This window comes from Atractosteus spatula, chromosome 7 (assembly GCF_055471065.1).
Source record: "Atractosteus spatula isolate fAtrSpa1 chromosome 7, fAtrSpa1.hap1, whole genome shotgun sequence".
Classification (NCBI taxonomy): domain Eukaryota; kingdom Metazoa; phylum Chordata; class Actinopteri; order Semionotiformes; family Lepisosteidae; genus Atractosteus; species Atractosteus spatula.
Window position 1 is genome coordinate 27,496,154 of NC_142712.1, and position 21,040 is coordinate 27,517,193.

Consider the following 21,040-nt stretch of genomic DNA (forward strand, 5'->3'; position numbering starts at 1 on the left):
AAATTACTGTACTTTGCATGATTGGAAAAAAATGCGTGATTGCGAAATGCTGTGGTGTTACTTTTACAAAGACGGTCAATGAAAAAAAGAATGTGGACCAGGGCAATACTTTGAGTTTCCAGCTTGTCTGTATTAATACTATTAGTAATATCTTCGTTAAAGACTTTGATGGCTACAGCTCAAACATGAGAGGTTGAGCTTTATTAGCTCCACCTTGCGGAAATTCCGGATACTATTATTTTGCCAGCGGTATTTACCGGTAACTTGCGGTATTTAACGGTAACTTGCGGTAGACTGCGTACAGCGTACCGGAAAATAATGCGGTATCGCCCGCGCATTTTGAATGGCTGCATCTGTATTTGTTTTTCTCTTGAGTTTTGTTGGTTGCAAGGTCACCTTAAAGATGGAAAAATGTCTGACATGATCTATCTTGATTTCTGGCTTTACATCACAAACACCTTTTAATAAGGGTGTGTAGACTTTTTATATCCAATGTAAAGGTCATGATTTTACTACCTGCATTTATTACTCTGTACTTATATACATTAGACATCACATTCCAGATGTTTGCTTCATTTTCAGGGTGCTTGGAAGCCTTCTCTCAACATTTCTACTGTTCTCACTTCAATCCAGTTGCTGATGGCTGAACCAAATCCTGATGATCCCCTGATGGCTGACATTGTGAGTTACCACCAGCAGTAATGTATGCAGTAGAATACAGAATGAGAAATGTGTGCTTTTTGGTGTCACCTTCAGGGAGGTGTTTTGGAATGTCTATGGCTAAGTAAAATTTGTGTGAGAAATCATTTGTTCTCTGTGTTTAATCTGTATACAGTATTAAACACAACTAAGTGAATGTTTCCTGTTTGAAGCTATCGATTTATGTGTAATGGTGGTGTAATGTGAGCAGAGTGAGATGCGCATGTACAGATGCAGCCATTCAAAGTGCGCGTTACAGACACGTACTGCAGGTGGCGTCGCGCATTGTGACGCAAGATGACGCGAGGCACCGCAGTACGTGATTGGTTGACCGACAGGGGCACTCGTGGTCTGTTGGTCTGTCGTAGAAAGACTTACAGTAAACGTCTTTGCTGTGCCCGTTGTAGATATTGAATTTTACCACTGAAAGGAAATCTTAGTAGCTGAGCATAAAAAGAATAGGAGCATACTGTAACGCGTGTGAAGGCCATAAACGATATTAATTTTGGAACATAAACATACAGTATATGGCTGGTCTTGGTACTTTAAAGAAAAAATACACACCAGTATTCCATTTCTCCCTAAACATTTTAAGCATCGAAGTCTTTAACTAAAGAGATACCGGAGTCAACAAGCATACTTTTAGAATTTGATTAAAAGGGAATATAATATTGAATCGCGTATATATTTTATGAAAGCAAGATTGCTCAGCTGGACAAAAGTACACAACCTACCTTTATCAGAAATATTTATGCATCAAAGCCTTTACCGAAGATATTACTAATAGTATTAATAATGAATGACTTTGGACAAGCTGTATACTCAAAGTATAATTTCTTTAGCACATTTGTACAAGCACTTGGATTCTGTCCAAGCCATACTTTGTCAGGCATTTTGTTTTACTTCAACGGGCATAAAAACTCCCTTGCTTTTAACAGGGCGTTTCATAATTTCTAACTACGAAAATGATTTAAAATGCGACACTTATCATTCAACTAGAGCTCAAAACATCACAAGGATCCTCAAGAGCACAGCAAAGACTGTATTAAAAGATACTTGTATGAGATACATGAGAATCCAGGCTTTTTTTATCAATGCTTTCTTTTCCGTATACCAGATTTTATGGAACCACTTCAGAAGGGTGTCAGCCAGTCAGATTCCAGGAATCGGTACTTTAAAGGAAAAATACACACCGGTATTCCATTTCTCCCTAAACATTTCAAGCATCGAAGTATTTAACTAGCATGTGAAATAGCGTGTGAAAAAGTGGTAGTTTTAAGCTTTTCCGCTAATATAATATGGAATCGCGTATCTAAAGAATTTAATAACGATATGATTATATTCGTGTACTGCGACAGGGCTGTGTAGGGCTGTTTCGCCTCCCTGTTCATGCGAGTTGTCTTGTAGCCTACTGGTCTACGTGCCTGATTAACAACTTGCAGGTTGTGTGTTCAAATCCAGCTGGTGCTGGACTTTTCTTTTAACAAACATTTCTTCGAAAAAATAGAATAGCGATATTATGGACAATAAATTGACTTTTATATTTCAAAATATCACAACATGATCGATTCTAAGTCATTTTTGATAACAATGAATAGTCACCTTCTTCCCTTCTGACAAGGGTCCCTGCTTCTGCTTCCTGCTTCTATTGTGTGTGTGTGTAATAGAGTAAATTTTTATAGAGAAATGGAGGCTGGACAGTATGCGATACAATATAAACATTTATATTGATTTAAATCGTGTTTTGATTTAAATCGCAAACGCGTGTTTAATTATATGTGTTTTTTTAATCATAATCAGGCTAATGCAACATAAATTGATACAGTATCTCTGTCTTATTTTTAGTAAATAAAGTGCATTTTTGCACACTATATGTGCAAACGTTTTATGATATGTCGCTGTTGTGAATGTCTGTGGACATGTGCTGGCTGGACAGGAGGCTCCACTGTACACAGAGATCTTAGAAGACAAAGATATCAATTTATTTTAGTCAAAAATTTATATATCGCTTTTAAAAGTGGAATCTCAAAGCAAAGTAAATACCCAACACTGATTGAACCCATCTGCCATGCTAATAAAACACCTTGAATTGAATTGAATTGAATTGAGGGAAAGAGGGGGGGAGGGCGCGTGGCAAATAAGATACACTCCACAGGCATCCACAACAGCAACATATGAAACGTTTGCACATATAGTTAAGTTATTACTTGGTTTTCAAAGTCGGGAGACATTAGAGGCTTGCCACACCCGGACTGTTAAACCAACGCATTAGCACGTCAAAGCCCATTGAGGACCCGGGCGCAATAATTGTTTTGTCCCTTGATTTACTGATCTGCATTAATTATGGAAATCGAGTTCCTGCTCTGTGCAGACGACCTGGTCCCGCTGTCGCCCACAGAACAGAGGCTGCGCCAGAACCTGGCACTGCTGGAGCAGCACTGTCAGACCTGGGCGCCGACAGTCAATCTGGACAAGACCAGTTATGGTTTTCCAGAAAAAAAGCCAGACCCCAGGGAAACAGCTACAAATTCACACTTAACAACACATTAACACCTAACAACGGGAGCAGGGACGAATTAGGCCAGTACCCACTATTGTTAAACATACAGAAAAGGATATTAAAGTATTGAATATTAGTATTGGCTTTAGTATTAGCCATACAGAACATTAAAGTGCCCCTTTTCCATTCAGCGGGTGCCTGAGCCGCTGTGTCCTATCTTCTGACAGTCGCCGTTGTGAACAAACATTTCTTTGAAAAAATGAGACGTTTCCCTTGGTCAGAGATATAAATATATAATATATAAATAAATTAAATTTAACTAACGTGAAATAGCGTGTGAAAAAGTGGTAGTTTAAGCTTTTCTGCTAATATAATATGGAATCGCGTATCTAAAGAAATTAATAACGATATGTTTATATTTGTGTACTGCGACAGGGCTGTGTAGGGCTGTTTCGCCTGTCTCTTTATGCGACTGTACCAGGAAGAGGATTTCTTTCTATTCGAAACGTGTATTTTAAAAGTTTAAGAAGTAAAAACCTTACAGCGTACACAGATTTCTAAACTGATCAGGATCGTTATCTTTGTCTTATGCATAATAATGTTCACCGCTCTGTCCAGCAAATTAATAATAAACTTTATTTTATATAGCGTTTTAAACGAATAAGTAATTAGATTGCTCATAAACCTAATCACTTGCTTTTTCTTTTTATTTAGGCTCAGATTTCAACTATAGATCGCATTATTAATAACCATAATAACAACCAACCAACAAAAACAACCATATAAACATAATACCAACCAAAAACATAGATAACGACCACAATACAAAATCAAATATATCAAACCATTATACTCTCGCAAATTCCTCCAATTATCATAATCCCGCCCCTTATGCAAAACCAAACCCTCCTCCCATCCCAGTTTCTCCTCTTTATCATAAACAAAATCCACCTCAATTTTCAACATAAAGCCTTGCTGCTTACTGGGTTTTTGAGGGGGGGAGGTGTCTTTCGCTGGAAATCTTGCCTGCTTCTACTCTACGAGTACAACCCCCTCTCTGCAGGAGTGCTGGCAGTGACGAATTAAACCGGTTTCACAAGTAGGAAGTACAGTGTTAACTGGTAGCTGGGCACCTCAATTAAGTCGCTTTAACATGCTAATGCGTTGGTGTAACAGTCCGGGAGTGGCAAGCTTCTAATGTCAACTCGACTCGATTGGAAGACAATGAACGTATTTTAGCCCTAAATGAATTAATAGCAAACATGGTTTACATAAAATACATTTTTCCAAGAAAGTTTATAATAATGCGATCTATAGTTGAAATCTGAGCCTAAATATAAAGGAAAAGCATTTTCAGAGAGCAATCACGCTGTGTTTATGTAGAAAAAGCGATTAGGTTTATGAGCAATCTAATTACCTATTCGCCTAAAACGCTATATAAAATAAAGTTTATTTAGAGATGAATGATCAGTGTCGCAGTTTAAATAATTTTCGTAGGAGGGCTTGGACAGATTCCAAGTGCATTTTTGCAATTTACGTTGTAATACAGTTTAGAATACAGTTAGTCTAAGCTTTATCAGCTTTATTTATAGGTTGCAATTTAGAAAAAGTCAAAAACCGCACTCAAAATGCAATTTAGAGCTTTCTGGCAAGGGGAGACACCCAAATTATAATGTAACATGCTACTGTTTGTGCATGAACAAAGTTATACTGCAATTTTCCTTAGATACGCGATTCAAAAAAATACATTTTTTGAATCCCCGGCGGAGCACACTCCATAAGAATCAGCGCTTTTATACAGTATATCGCCTTTAAACACATATATTTAAACACGCGTTTACGATTTAAATCAAAACGCGATTCAAATCAATATAAATGTTTATTTTGTAACGCATAGGTGACTATTCATTGTTATTAAAAAGACTTAAATTCGATCATGTTGTGATATTTAGAAATATAAATTTGTTTGGTGCGAGTGAGGTTTTATTTAATCTCTGACCAAGGGAAACGTTTCATTTTTTCAAAGAAATGTTTGTTAAAAAATAAAGTGATACTGTACAGTAGTTCCATGGGATTCAATCACAGACCATGTGACATGGGAGTCAGGAAACTAACACACAGCGCCACCAGATTTGATAACGCTATAAAATAATGTGACTAGGCACAGAACAAGTTTACAGCACAGTAGAATAATAAATGCTGACCATGACTTTAGAAGCATAAATTACCTTACACTCAATTTAAACACAAGCTGTCTTCAGCCCTCTAAGCTGGTTCATACAGAAATGTAGAGATCCAGGCTCAGAACACACAGCTTCATTAGCGAATACATATGCAGGACAACTAGAGAAGACGTTTTACAGAGGATGGATTTTTAGAAACATCCCATCAGTGACATCACTGAAGTCAACTCCTACTGTGGGTAACTGTCGTGTGGATAGTTTCACAAGAATCAGACAAAGGTTTAAGCATCGCTTGTTCTAGATAAAACTGGAAAAAAAAACAACAACCCATAATGTACTTCTTTGTGGCTCTGTTTGCCCAAATCATATATTCACAACGTTAAATTAGAAAATATTACGTAACCAAAATCCGCAATATGGAAACAGAACCTGTGTAATTGTTGACAGATGATGTTCTCGTAACATTTTTACAAGACAAACTACAACATTTAAAAAATGACTTGTATGTACTTGATATCTCTAATCAATCCACGGCGATATAGTTAAAGCAGTCCCCACACAAAACGAAACTAAAACGCCCTGGGCATACTGTTTCGCGCTTCTTATCAGTTGCTCAAAAGTAATTTGACCGTATGAAATGCATAATATAAACCTAGAAACATATACAGTACGTGAGCAGTACTTACGTAGTATCGGTGTCAAGACATACCTCTCAAATACTGTAAATCAAGTTAAAAATATCTCAAGACCGATTCTGGTCATAATGAAACCATGTTTCGTGTATGTTTTCTTTAAAGTACCGAGACCAGCCATATACTGTATGTTTATGTTCTAAAATTAATATCGTTTATGGCCTTCACACGCGTTGCAGTATGCTCCTATTCTTTTTATGCTCAGGCACTAAGATTTCCCTTCAGTGGTAAAATTCCATATAAATATTCAATACTTAAACGGGCACAGTTAAGACATTAAATATACATATACATACTGTATACAGTACAGTTTGCATACGGTAATATGTTTATGTTCCTAAATCAATCTCTTTTATGAGCATGTGTAAGGCATGGTGAATCTCAAAAATTACTGTACTTTGCATGATTGGAAAAAAATGCGTGATTGCGAAATGCTGTGGTGTTACTTTTACAAAGACGGTCAATGAAAAAAAGAATGTGGACCAGGGCAATACTTTGAGTTTACAGCTTGTCCAAGGTCATTTATTATTAATACTATTAGTAATATCTTCGTTAAAGACTTTGATGGCTACAGCTCAAACATGAGAGGTTGAGCTTTATTAGCTCCACCTTGCGGAAATTCCGGATACTATTATTTTGCTAGCGGTATTTACCGGTAACTTGCGGTATTTAACGGTAACTTGCGGTAGACTGCGTACAGCGTACCGGAAAATGCGGTATCGCCCGCGCATTTTAAATGGCTGCATCTGTATATGTTTGTTTTTAGTTTGTATTTATTTTATGTTGAGTGTTGTTTTTTTGTGGGTTTGTATGGTGATACCAAAGAGAAATGTCCACACTTACTGTTGGTCAATAAAGTTATATGTTACCTTCCTGCATTATTGGCCCGAAATCTGTCCTTGATCATTTGTCTACCTGCCTCTTAGCAGTAGACACCCACATTTAGACAAACACCTCAAATTCTACCTATTACCCAAGACTCCCTTTTTAGGCCTTGAGTAGATCAATAAGATGTGAACTGCAAATGTCATACTCCCAGCTTATTGAAATGAGGTATCAATCTTATTTTGGAAAGATATCAGGATTTCCAGTTCCTCGGTGTCTTGGTAGTGTTTTCACATGTTGATAATTTAAACATCTCTGGCTTCCAAGTAGTTTAGTTTGAAGTTGGAACCAATACTGAAATAGTATTTCAGCAAGTAGTGTGAAAAGACTGAAATTAAAAATGAGCTGCCCTAAAGTACATTTCTCTAGTACATTCTGTATTTCTCCCCTGCCTGTGATTTATAACATGGCAGTCTGTCAAAATGTAGATACTGTTTATGCTATGAGAAGGTGGCTGAATTTACTTCTGGAAGGAAAAAACCTTCCAGAAACCCTAAAAGGAGATAATTAAATGTAGTTCAAGTAAGTAGCTGCTTCAGCATGCGTAGGCTGCAAAGGAACCAGTAGCTGAACAAGAACTTGACACCCGAAAAAGGCTCCACAGCCGAAACATGTTTTTCTTTTTTTCAGCATGGAATAGACAAAGGTTTCCCATAAGGTTCTGGGTAATCAGTAGAGTGCACTGCAACCATGTTTAATGAAATGTCACTATAAATGTAGTAAGCATGAATGGAGTGGGGATCTTTCTGAGAAACTACATTTAGGTTGAGTCATGTTTTATGAGAGATTGCTTCTCAATTACAGAGTTGCCTGGCTGTTCTTTTGTAGGCTTCAGTTTCTCCGCTTAAAGACGGTTTACTTTTTTGTATTCCGTATGTTAAGGATAAGAGGAGCCAGTTTGATTATTTGATAAAGTCAAAGGGAGCTCCTTGGTGGCCAAAATGATCTCAATCAAAGGATAAGGTTGAGGAAGCCCTGTGAAGACTTGCATGTAGAGATAGTTAAATAGCATAGTTAGGTTCAAGGACTAATATAGAGAGGATGCTGTAGGCTCAAGTGTAATCTCGTTGATCAGGCCATAGCCCTTATTAGAAAAAACCTATAAAGCTTTCATTGTGTGGAAAGGGGAAAATTGTCTATAAAAAAGAGGTTTTATGTTCAGAGGTTTCCACCAGCCATGTGTGACATGGTTGTGTGCGAAAGCCACATTCTTGGTTCAGATCTCATGCCAGTGGTGGAGCCTTGAACCAGGATGGCCAGGTTGGTTAATTGGAAGTTTCTGTAGAATGAGAGACAGCCTGTCTGAATGAGCCCCCAAATGTAGCAAAATTCCACGTGAGGGAAAGGAGTGGTCAGGATTGGTTGTGCATAAAATTGCCAACTCCTCTGTGCTAATTAACATATCAATAATAAAATATAATAAAAGCTAGTCTGTGTCTAGACTCCCATCTGAAAGAAAAGAGTGTTACCTATGCAATACAATCTTCACATGAAAACTGTTTTTACTAGTGTAAAATAAAGATTCTCTACTTCATTGGAAAAGCACCAATGAAGACAAGGTGATATGGAATGTATTAATTTAAAAATTAATTTTAAATTATTTTCAGTCATCAGAATACAAGTATAACAAGCAAGTTTATGTGGAGAAAGCAAAGAGGTGGACACAGAAACATGCCATGCAAAGGAACAAGGTGAGCTGCTGTTGCATTCAGTTTTTTTACATGGTCTCTTATTAAGCTCTACTGTAGTCATCTAACCAGGTGAGAAAGAGAATAAGCATACAAGAAAGGAATAAACAATAAAATGGGAATAACAGTTAAAGTAATTGAAAGGATTCACTGTTCTAAGAAGATAATGTTCTTGTAGATTTCCTTCAAAAAATACTTTCAATAGTGAAAATAACTGTATAATTTTAGGGTACTTTGTGTACTGAACTGTTTAGCTTAAAAGGGGGTTATGTTTGATTATTGAGTACAGTTAGTTTTTAACCATCTAAGATACTCTTGATAATCATGAGTGCTTCACAATTTGTGATTCTCTGTTTGAGTTGTTTTATATTTATAAAAGTCCTCAATCGTGTTTTAATTTTGTTTTTGTTCTCAGTAATAATCCACTCAGTAACTAGAAAAGTCTATCAAACTGAGGTTTGATAAAATGTGTACATCCTTTTGAGTACATACTGTAGCATATCACTTTGAACAGTATGAAGTACAGGACTCGGCGAAGATGACAATGGGCAGCCTTTCCCTATGATAGGAACTTCATTTTTATTATGCGAATCATGGATTCATTAATATCAAATGCACCAACGACACTATTGCTTTGACCTTCTTGCAGCTAATAAAGAACTTTTACGTTATCCTCCAGAACCGCTGATCTTGCCCACTTAGCAAAAACTGATTCTTCACCCTTTCTCATACACTTTGTAGCAAATTTAAATCCATAAGTAGTGTATATATTTTTTTTAGAAATAGTATAACAGTATAGTAATCACTATCACTGTGTAGTACAATCAGCTATCATTGTCAAATGTAATACTGTAAATTATATAACCTACGCAGCACTTAAAATGTTCATTTGTGACAGGTAACAAGAGAATGTCTAAACGTATGTCAATATACATATACTTAAATAAGATGGATTGTGGTAGATAAGCAAGTGCACAGAAATAAGTTAATTGGTGCTCAAATTCCCCAGATTTAATCCTTTTGTATTGTAACTGTCATTTTGCCAAATACTTTTATGTTAGAAAACACTCAAGTGCATTTGGGGTCTTTTGGTGGCTGAGAGGAGGGGCACTATTGATGGATGTAGAAAACCTTTGAAGTATTAAAATGTACATGGAAAAATATCCATTAGCACAATAGTGTTCAACAGTTTCCCCTTCAAATTCAAAGCACATCATCAAGCTGCACAAGACACATGGTGCCTCTAATATTTTAAATTGAATATGTTGCCAAAAATGTATTTTGAAAGAAATGTACAAATGTGAAGATCAGAGCACTATGCACTGGTCTACATGTTTATAGAAGTTTCAGACACTGATAAACAGTGATTTTTTTAGTAACTAATCAGTGCTGGTGGAGTAAGTGGTAGGTTTTAGATTGCTAACCAGAAATTTATTCCTTAAGGTTGTTGATGATGCCAAAGACTTTGTATCGGTAGATGACCTACGCAAAGCAGCAGAAGTGTCCTACAAGAGAGAGGCGGTCTGTCCAGCAGAAGAAGCAGAAAAATCGAAAAAGCCTTCCTTATGAAAGACTGCATGTGCGCATTTTACACAATTCTTCATTGACATTTTCTAATTTTTCTCTTTACTCTGAATAAAGTTTAATTTTCAAATTAAAAATTATTCATTAAGGAATAAAATATTTAACTTATTATATGGGATGAAATAAAATAAATTTTCAATTTCCAATGCAGCCCTTTTTTAAAAAAAACTTGAACTTTAAATAAGCAAATGGTTTGAGAGCATTCATATATTTGATTATGATTTTTGAACATGTGAAATAGAACAATGTATTATTCCCATTATCTGATAATATTTAAGATTAATAAAAATGCTCAAAGCACCTCCGAAATTTATGTTATGAATATTAAGGTAATACAGTTTTTTTATGTGGGTTAAAAATCATGTAATTATCATCCAGTTCAATTTTGAATCTAAAATGTATTTGACAACTTTATGGATAACATTGTCCAAAAAAATCAATTTATGGAGAATTTAATAAGATGCTTGTTGCTGAGATAATATTCACTTGCCATAATATGTTTTGCCAATTTATATTAAAGACCGTTCTAGTAAGATTTTGCAGGTGGAATGAAATGCTTATAGATTTTCTAATATGTCAACATTAACTAATAAACATAAGTTGTTTATTCTTATTTTCTACTGCCTATTTTGTAGAAGGGACCTGAATTTCAAAACAATCTGAGTGAGTAGTCATCCTCATGCGTAATTGTCTTACCAAATATTATATTGTTTTCATTTCATCTTTGGAACAAATGCTATCTTTGGATTTTATTTAGATTGTATACCTTTTTATTCCATATGTTAAGTATAACATCAGTATAACAGGCTAAAAAAGCCAGTTTCAAGGTATCCAGAGCACCGACCAATGATGGTGCTGGCTAGCCCTGTAGTTTTTCATCTAAATAGAGCACTAGATACACTACAGGGACTGAAGTTGGATTTTGTTCTGAGAACTAATTTATAGTAAAGTAATAGGTTTATTCCATGCTGAAAAGAGAAGAAAGAAAACAATGTTTTGGCTGTGGAGCTTTCTTCGGGTATAAGAAAGATGACTCCACAGCCAAATGTTTGTTTTCTTCTCTTTTCAGCATGGAGTAAACCTATTACTTGTTCCTTTGCAGTCTACGCATGCTGTCGCAGCTACCCACCTGAACAATTTATATTAAGGCACCCAGGATTATATATCCGTTGTCTTGGTGTCCTTCAAAATTATTTATACTCGAGATGACGGAAACAAAAATACTTCTTAAATTCTTATATTACACTGTATGCATAATAGCATTGCACGGAACGAAGTGATTTGTCATAATTTCAGAAAATGTCAGAAATAAGATTTTATTTAAAAGATCAGGGGAATGAATACATGTCACACTGTTTTCTATGTAGTTTCTATCCTTTTCCCTTGTGTCATAGAAGAACTCTTGTTAATCTACTGATCCATGCAACATTTTCATGGATAACCACTTAATTTTTCCTCATAATTTACTTCATTGTTATCTGACAATTATACATTGCGCTTCCTAGGACTGGGCTAAAAATGTCTTCATGGAGTTCCAACTTGCAACATCACACCTGAAGATCTGAAAAAAAGATGGGCTGAAGAGTGATAGTTTACATTTACTGGAACCATTAGAAATTGGGGGTGAGTTTCCTGAAAGCATTGTAGTGCTGAGTACATCGTAAACTTGATCTTAAGATGTATCGTTAATGTACAGTGTTTCCCAAAAACCATCATAACTAAAATACAACATTAAATCCTTCGGAATCTATGTGCTCCCCGACCCACTCGTTAATCTCTAAATGCTTCTTAAACTGGCTACCTCTTGCACCAACCTTAGCGACAGAGATCGCCAGACAGAGCTGAAATGGAAATCTAATAAGTAAATTGATTCTTAAAATGTAGAGAGCTATGCAAAAAATATATTGGTGCTTTTAGAAAATATATTTCAAGGATGTAACTGCTGTGCTACAGTACGTGCAGATTTTTAGAAAACAGTGCGTCAACAAAGTACACTGTTTAGGTTACTTTAGAAGACAATGTACCAAAACAATATATGCTGTCTGGGTCGTTAGATTAGCCGAAAGTAACTGATAAGCTTTGAATAACGAATCTAGTGGTGCTTCTTCTTTCGTTTTATGATGTAATCTGTTTTGTCTTAGGGGAAGTTTTAGAAGGGACAAAGTGCTGAGCTTTCTCTTACAGCGCAACATCTTATAAAAACCCTGTACTGCTTGTAACAAATTCAGTCTCTGATGCACTTTGTAAAGTGGCAGCAGGACTCCCAATATTGCAATATTGAAATAAAGACCTTACTCAGGTGAGAACTCTCTCTTGTGGCTTCCTTATTAGTTATATTTCCATGACAGAGCACATCAAATTCACATCATGACAATTCTCTGAAAAATTAGAATACTAAGATTGTATATTAAGGATTGTGATATTTTGTTGTACTATATAAGAGGAAATTTGGAAAAACATTTATTTATACAGTAATTTATTCATTATACTGGGAAAATTTCATATTCATAACTCAAATGGTCCAATAATACACCTTTTTGTACTTTTGAGGTGGGCTGAAATTTAATTTAAATTCCATAAAGACTGTGAAAAATACAAAAGCAAGGAAAACATTTGATATATGTAAAAATATAACTTGGTTACATAAATATTTACCTCATTGCTGCTGGCAGTTCATTGTGTTTTTGTTCTGTTTATGTTTTCTTTCTTTAATCTGTATTTTCTCCTCTACTTGTATTTGTAAATTTGTTATATTGTAACGAATATGCCCCTGTGTATAACAGGAAGCTTGGCCACCCGGGCCGAAAGAGTTCTGCTTTTGCTCGGCTGGCAAGTTCCCTTTTGCATGACGCCGGAGACCCGGGTTCGATCCCATGCGGTGGTGGGACGAACTGGGGTGGGAGCGGCGAGAGCACATACCCAGAGAACCCCAATCCGTTGCAATACATTTAATTTTAAAAAATAAAAAATGCTAAGTTTTATACTTGACTAGATTATATGATTTTCATGATGAAATGCAGTAATGCATTATTTAAGTTAAATCATTGGGCCTAATATTTATATTTAAAGTTTGAATACCATTTTATGTTCTGTTGTGATTGTTGACAGTAAAGCTTAGACCTGCTTGTTTTTAAATTTGATTATAGGTCCTGTATTTGTTGAGTGACACATGCCAAGCTTAGTAGTTAATTTTTCCAGATGTCATGTTAATAAGACCAATTAAAATGTAGTTCCAATACACCCAATAACTATAAATAACAGTATTTTCTTATGAAACACTGTGATTCTTAACAATGGCAGCGCGCCAAAAAATTCTTGCTTTAAATCAAAGACGCCGTACAATATGCATACACTGTCCACAGTCAGTCTTGGTTTTCTTTTACGGCATGTCAATCATTTATTTTATTTTCTCTTAGAAACAAATGGTGTCCCATTTTGTGCCTATCTATACACTTTTGTTTAATTGGTTAATGATGTCATGTTTACTTCATATTCCTTTTCACAACTTTATTTCATCCCACTGAAGGACCAAAACCGACACAATATAATGAAAGTATTGTCAATCAATTATTTTTCAATCAACTTGTGATGCTTTTTGCTAAGCGACTTCAGGGGCGGGGTTAACAAAGAAGTACTTTATACTCACTTGTAAAATTGCCAATTAAGAAGGGTTTTGGGAAACGCACGAAAACGTGGCACATACGTTACGTGTATACATCGTAAAGTTGCACGTTAATCTCTAAGATTCATCGTTTTCGGGGAAACTCACCCCGGAACAGTTAATTAAGAGTGCTTTTATGGCTACTACTAATCAGCAAAACATAAAGCAATATCAAAACACTTAATCAAAATATACAATATAAAATTTTATTAATACAGCAAACTGCACATAGCAAACCAACAACAGTAATAGCATTGCTGTTTTCCCACTAGATATTTGTTCCTGGGAAGTTCCTGGGAGTTAACATCTCAGAGGACTTAACCTGGACCCACCACACCAACACCGTGGTCAAAACAACACAGCAGCGCCTATTCTTTCTCCGTAGGCTAAAGAGGTTTGGCATGCTATCACATATCCAGGCCAACTTCTACAGGTGCACTATTGAGAGCATCCTGACTGGTTGCATCACTGCCTGGTATGGGAACTGCTCCGCCCGGGATCGCAAAGTACTGCAGAGGGTGGTGAAGTCAGCGCAGCTCATTACCGTCTGTGAGCTACCAAATATTCAGGATATCTACTCAGCTAGACATCTGAAGAAGGCCAGGTCCATTCTCAAGGACCCCAGTCATCCCAGTCACAAACTGTTTTCCCTCCTACCGTCTGGTAAACAGTACCAAAGCATTCGGTCCTAGTCCAACAGACTACGGAACAGCTTCTACCTCCAGGCAATAAGACTGCTAAATAGCCAACCTACAGCTCCTTTAGCAAATCACCTGTAATGGCTACATGGGCACAGTTTTCACTGTATTCAGCATAACCGCACTACTTGTATATATTTGCATACACCATGGACACATAGCAGCTCTGCTCATATTGAGTTTTATTCAATTTATATTACATCTATTATTATGTAACCTTATTTTCATAACCTCAATTTTGTGATTTTTGTGTTTTTGTGATTTTTGTGAGCTCGCAGAAAAGACATTTCATTGCCAGCAACTACTGCTGCACACTGTATTGTTGTGCATTTGATAAATAAACTTTGATTTGATTTGATTTGGGTGCCACATTGGATCTGGGGTGGCTGTCCATTCCAGGGAAGGTAAGAGAGGTGGAATGCCACGTTGTTCTGTTAACAGTGGATGCAGACAGGCAGGCAATAACTTGGACAGTTCAGTAGGGGGGAGAATTTCCTTTCAACTAAGAAAAACACTCAGCCATGTATAATCTTTTTGTTCCTCTGAATTCATCAGTATGTTTCAGGATTAGTATTAGAAGAAGACATTAAACATTCATTCTCTACACACTGGTGTTTCTTTTTGAGTTACAATAATCTCTTGTGGCAGATGCAACTATCAAGAATGTGTGTCAAAACTCATGTTGGAGGTAAGCAAACTGCAATATCCTGTGCTGTTTCGGCATTCCGAATTTAGCTCTTCACAAAGAAAATCAATAGGTGACTCTTGCAGTGCATTACATATAGCCTCATCTGTTTTAATACTTCTTTAAATCCACTTATAGAGTATTAATGTGGAATTATTTAACTAAAATGGAATTTTGATAGCTGAAATAAAAAATAGCCGAAGTATAATAGACTTCCCAAACATTATTCACAATATTAGTTTACGAATATGAATGTTGTTTCCATATATTGCGATTATTTCCAATCAACCTTCTACTCCACTTTCTCCTGTTTTATTTTGAAATTATCTGTTCCTACTCTGATTCATCAATTACATATATCCCCTTAAATATGAAAATATGGGTTTTTTGCACATTTTAAATGTAATTATATTAATTTGAAATTATGTATTACTGTTGGCAACTTACCTTCATGTTAATTATGGTACTTATAAATGTATTTGTCTATATTAAGTAGTATTTTAATTACATCTATTTTGATTTGTATTACACACAAAGAGGAATATTATCTAATTTACTCAAATGAAAATTTTTATTTAAATGTGACTTTTTTAATAAAAATGTTTACCAAACCGCTTTATACCAAACAGCCTACCTGGCAAGCAACGATTGCAAGGCAGGGTTCACCCTGGATGGGGCACCAGTCCATCGCAGGGTAAGTGCAAGCCAATCATACATGGGGACAACTTGGAGGCAACGGTAAAGGCCAAAGGGGGGGAATTTGGCCCACGCACTGGGTGTGACTGGAGACTCCGTTTCCAGATCACCTGGCACTCGTGAGGTATCCACATGAATACATACACACACATATGTAAACATTTCACTATCTAAACAAAGGCGAAAACGCTGGTTTCCAATATAAACAAACTAGTCTGGAATTATGGGGATAGCTTTGCTAGCTCTGTGGGTGCACACACAGAGTAAAGTAAGCTTATTCCCATATTATCAAAATTAATCATTAACTTAAACCAAACACCTGTTTTCCTTCGTTTTAGAAGTGAAATGAACAAAATTGGTAGTCAACTCATGTGTCTCAAATAAATAAGCTGTTTGGATTTCTCACCGGCAAAATGGTTTCTCCTGCAAACCTGTAGGACCCAAACTTTGGCATGGCAACAGGGGCTGGCTTAGTAGGGCCTGTTTCAGGATTGCGCATGTGTGGATTGATTTGTACGAAGATACCATTAAAAGGGGGGTAGTATTTGCCAAAACAACAGTTATGTACATAAAAAGAGTGTGATGTTTTATTGTTGGTTATAATATGTTCATTGTTTAATTGTATATTTAATGAAGAAATGTTTATATCAGAATTCTGATTATTATTGTTGTTTGTTGTTTTTTTCTGGTTAGTTTGTGGTTTTCACTTTGTTTTTTGTGTGTGGACTTTGGGAACATAGTTCCTCATAATAAACACCATTGCATATCTTTGCAATTGTGGCTGTGCCATCATTATTGTTATATTCTATCTACGCCTCTAAACTCTGCAAGGAGGAGACTGTGACACCGGGATAACCCTACTCTTATCAAGAAATGCCCGGGGATCTTTAATGACCACTGAGAGTCGGGACCTTCGTTTAATGTCTCATCCGAAACACAGCACCCACTACAGTATAGCATCCCTGCCACTATACCAGGGCATTGGGACCCACACAGCTTAGCTTAAGCGGGTAGCCAGTTGCAGGGTGATGTGGCTGCTGGCTTGATAAAAATGTAGTACTGCATTTTTTTGTTATTTTATATTTAATAGAATGTTTAAAAATTCCTCTTTATATTAAAACAAATGGGTCAAGGGAATATCCATGATATTCGAGAGCATTGGCATTCATTTCCCTGATCCCACTCCAAAATGTTTCCAGCATGTGGTGGAAAGCCACATGAGAGGCTTTTTATCATGTAAATTGACCCATTTTCATTGTGTCTCAGACCCTGAGCCAATGCAGCAAATACATCGGTTCCTTGTTTTGGATTGAAGCGCTTGGTTAGATGTTTGATTTGTCCATAGATTTTTGAGACATGTCAACAATCACTTCCAATAACCATAACAATAATGGGCTTTCTTTATCCATATATTTTTGTTAGCTGATTTATTCAACCATTTGGGACACGGTGTGCTAGCTAGCCTTTGATTTTCTTTCTCAAGCTGTTCTGGACTAGGAGCAAAATATCTTAAGAAAAGCTTATATTTTTACTAAATACTAGTAAACCAGATGTGTTAGAATATTGCCTAATGGCTTAATATTATCTGTAACTTTTCTTACATTACAAAATGATTGTCATCCATTTTTTACTGATTAAATATCTACTTTGCTACATTCCACTTTTCTTAACCGTTTACTACCAGTAACATATTTAGCCAACGTCCGCCTGGAATTTCCTCCCCCTTAAACATTTGTTATATCTCTGCAGCAGAACATAGCAGGAGCCTGGTTCAGGTCTTAAATTGAAGCTAACCCCCTTGGCTTTGAGTGTGAACAGTCAAATGTCTTATATTTCTTAATGTGTCCACTCAGCAGACAAACATATGAAAAAAAAAAACCCAAAAAACAGCTGGCGAACATGTTTTTTTGGACTTCAGAGGTCAGATTTTTCAACTATATGCATGTCAAAGGCCTGGGAATGATTTGAAAACCTTGTTCTAGGTGACTACTAGCTTGGATAAAAATCTGGGACAAATTGATCAATTAGAAAAAATTCTACATCATGTTTTGTGAAGACTGGATGTGGAATTAAATGTCACGCCTATAATAAAAAATCATAAAAATATTGAAAATAATAAGAATAAAAACCATTGCAATTGCTATAAAAACCTTTAGACACTGCTAGAGAGCCTTTATCTGCTGTTATGCAATGAAAAAAAACCTCAGAGTTGCCTTCTGGTGTGGAAAAAAAGGAGCACTGATAAGAAACTGATAAAAAACTGATTGATTACCCCTTCTGAGTCAATGATTGACAGCTAAAAATGCAGCCTGAAGCTTCTAGAGGAAGTCTCACCCCCTAAGGGCTCTGAATGGCTGAAAATACAATGAATGACAGCGTTTTTTACCAATCAAATCGCCTTATTTCTGCCGGTCGTTCTTCAAACATTTACTACGTAATCAATAAGGTTTACTAGTCTCTAGCTCTTGAGATAAACTAGTCTGGGTTATTTTGGTTATATATCATGCTCCAGAATAAGGTAAAAACATGGGATATATATATATATTTGCTGGGTTTTGCTTTTGAGGTTTTGTTGGTAAAAATGTATGATATTGACATGCTGTGCTTGCCGGGTTGACGTGTGTTTTTATTGGGATTCTGCTAGTTCGTTAATTTATTGGTTTATTGCATAATAGTGTCATGTCTGTGGAAACAAACTTTATGGTTTTGTTGTGGTGGTATTGGAGAATATGTGCATGTGAGAAAATTTGTGGAGCGGTTTCAAACAAACGTTGTTTATCTCGCGTTTATCTTAAAAATAAAAAGTGTCATCTGGGGAGACAGGAGTGCCCCTCGGTGACCGCGATCCGGACTAACAGGTTTTAAAACATTCCATTAGTGTCTGCCTTTCCTGAAATTAAAAATCTTTGTTTCAGATTCTACCTGTATAGGTTCATTGTGAGGCAAAAACATGGTGGTGCTGCCTAGGTTGCTGAGGCCCTAGGTTGCCCTTGTGTGAGTGTGTGGATGTCTGTGTGAGCCCTGTGATGGACTGGCGCCCCATCCAGAGTGTATCCCAGCTTATTTACCAGGATAGGCTCCGACTCCCCTGCAGAGTACTCAACCCAATTAACTTTGTCACCCAATTTTCATTTTTCAATTAACTAATTACTATTTCTTTTAATACAGCCAGGCACTGGCATATTTCATTAGCTTAACTCTGTTGCCCAATTCTCAGTCTTCAGTAAAATAATCACTTCAACTTAACTCTTTGCCTTTACCAAGCAATAGATCTTTACCTTTGTTTTCAATAACAAGCTGGTCTTGTAAGCCTTCTTATTAGCCCAGGGGAGTGGCTAATTCCATGCAGTCTATCTAAACAGCTCTTTTCCATTATGTGAACTCCACGTGAGAGCCAATTATTCATTCAGACCAGCTGTGCCTCATTTTATAAGTTCTTCACTTAAAAGGCAGATATCATGTCTCAAGGCCACACTACTGGGACTAATGCTTGAGCCAAGATGGTGGCTTTTTCACAAAGTCACCTCTGACTACCTAAAACCATCTCAGTCATTCCAATTATATCATAATTACATACTAATCTAGTAATTTTGTATCTCTTGATAAATGTTACTTTTAGCTTTAGGTTCTAAGTTTTTTTCTGTTTTCTAAAGCATTTTGGGGGGGAAGGTGTAAACTGATTTTTTGTTTATAGACTAGTTGTTTAGTAATGCATATAATGATATCATCACCTATTGATACATTATTAGCTCAAGTCTGGTCCCGGGAAGATGTATGTGGTCATTGTTTATGGGTTCCAGAGTACACAGTGTTCTTCAAGTATTCACAAGCCAAAGACACTGAGACCAACTCAGCACTAATTCTTATTTCTCCACTGTGTGGTTATTTATACATTTACAGTATTTCAAATTAATAAAAAGTTCTGAGGGATCAGATATCAAGACCTTGTGGAAAACAGGTTAAAATTACAGGGACAACAGTTTTCCAAAATATTTATTTTTGTCTTGGATGCTGAAGTCTATCACATCAGTATAATAAAGGTTATAATTTTTATAGATAGATAAGACTTTGTTGATCCCGAAGGAAATTGATGTGTTACAGCAGTCCAGCCCAAGACAAGCAAAAAACAGACATCTGAATAGATGAAAAATTTAAATACATACAGTAATACAAAATAAATATAAAATAAATACATAGGTGTGTGCAAAATATGCTCATATTAACTGTAAAAACAATAAAATATGTGCAAAATGTGGATAGGTATATATAGATTGAGTGTCCAAAAAAAAGTACAATGGAGCAACATGCTGTCCATAGACGAGCAAATGAAGGGCTAACAGTCCTAGCCTAGGGCAGCGTTATACACCCTGATAGCCGCCGGGAGGAAAGACCTGCGGAAATGTTCCCTTGAACACCGTAACTGGAGCAGTCTGTTGCTAAAAGTGCTCCACTGTCCAATAACAGTCCCATGAAGCGGCTGAGAGGCGTTGTTCATGATGGCTGTGAGCTTGGTCAGCATTCTCCTCTATTCTCCTTATTGTTTAATTTATATTCCTCTTCATTTATTCTATTGCCCATGATTTGCTGTGCATTATCCTTCTTATTTCATGGTCAAACTATAAACTTCACAAACTATATATACTTATATACTGTAGCACATTCAAAATGTTCACAATACTTTTACAATATAGTTTCCCCATCACTATACTGGGGCCTTAGGAGCCACAGGGACCACAGGGTGAGCACCCCCTACTGATCATTGACTTTCTGTTATTGGAATTTGACTAAAAATGTTGATTGTTTAATTTCTGAAAAACTGGAAACTTTTTTTAAAAATACTGCAAATTTGTATTTACAGAAACAGAAATAGTTTAGCAAGGGAGAGATTATAAAGGATAATGCGTTGCATTGATTTTAGTTGTAGACTTGCAGGACATCCAAAATGGAAGAAGGATTGTGTGCCAGAGCTGCATCATTTTAGAAGTGCAGCTCAAGAACCCCCCTTCTTTAACTAACGTTGTAATTTTTAAGAAGTAGAATTTTGTGGTGCAGTTATTAATATACAGTAG

General features: G+C 36.3%; 1 protein-coding gene across 2 annotated transcripts in view; it reads left to right on the plus strand.

Annotated features, from left to right (window-relative positions):
• ube2t (ubiquitin-conjugating enzyme E2T (putative)) overlaps positions 1–12,531 on the plus strand; it is a 40,582-nt gene extending 28,051 nt beyond the window's left edge. Inside the window, exons 5-7 of one of the 2 annotated variants that reach the window (XM_088921450.1) lie at positions 583–681; positions 8,567–8,650; positions 10,091–12,531. In XM_088921450.1, the coding sequence (XP_088777576.1) occupies positions 583–681; positions 8,567–8,650; positions 10,091–10,216 (309 nt within the window). In that variant the 3' untranslated portion in view covers positions 10,217–12,531. The remainder of the gene's footprint in view (positions 1–582; positions 682–8,566; positions 8,651–10,090) is intronic. The other variant, XM_088921451.1, reaches the window with a different exon arrangement.
• The last annotated feature ends 8,509 nt before the right edge of the window (positions 12,532–21,040 follow it).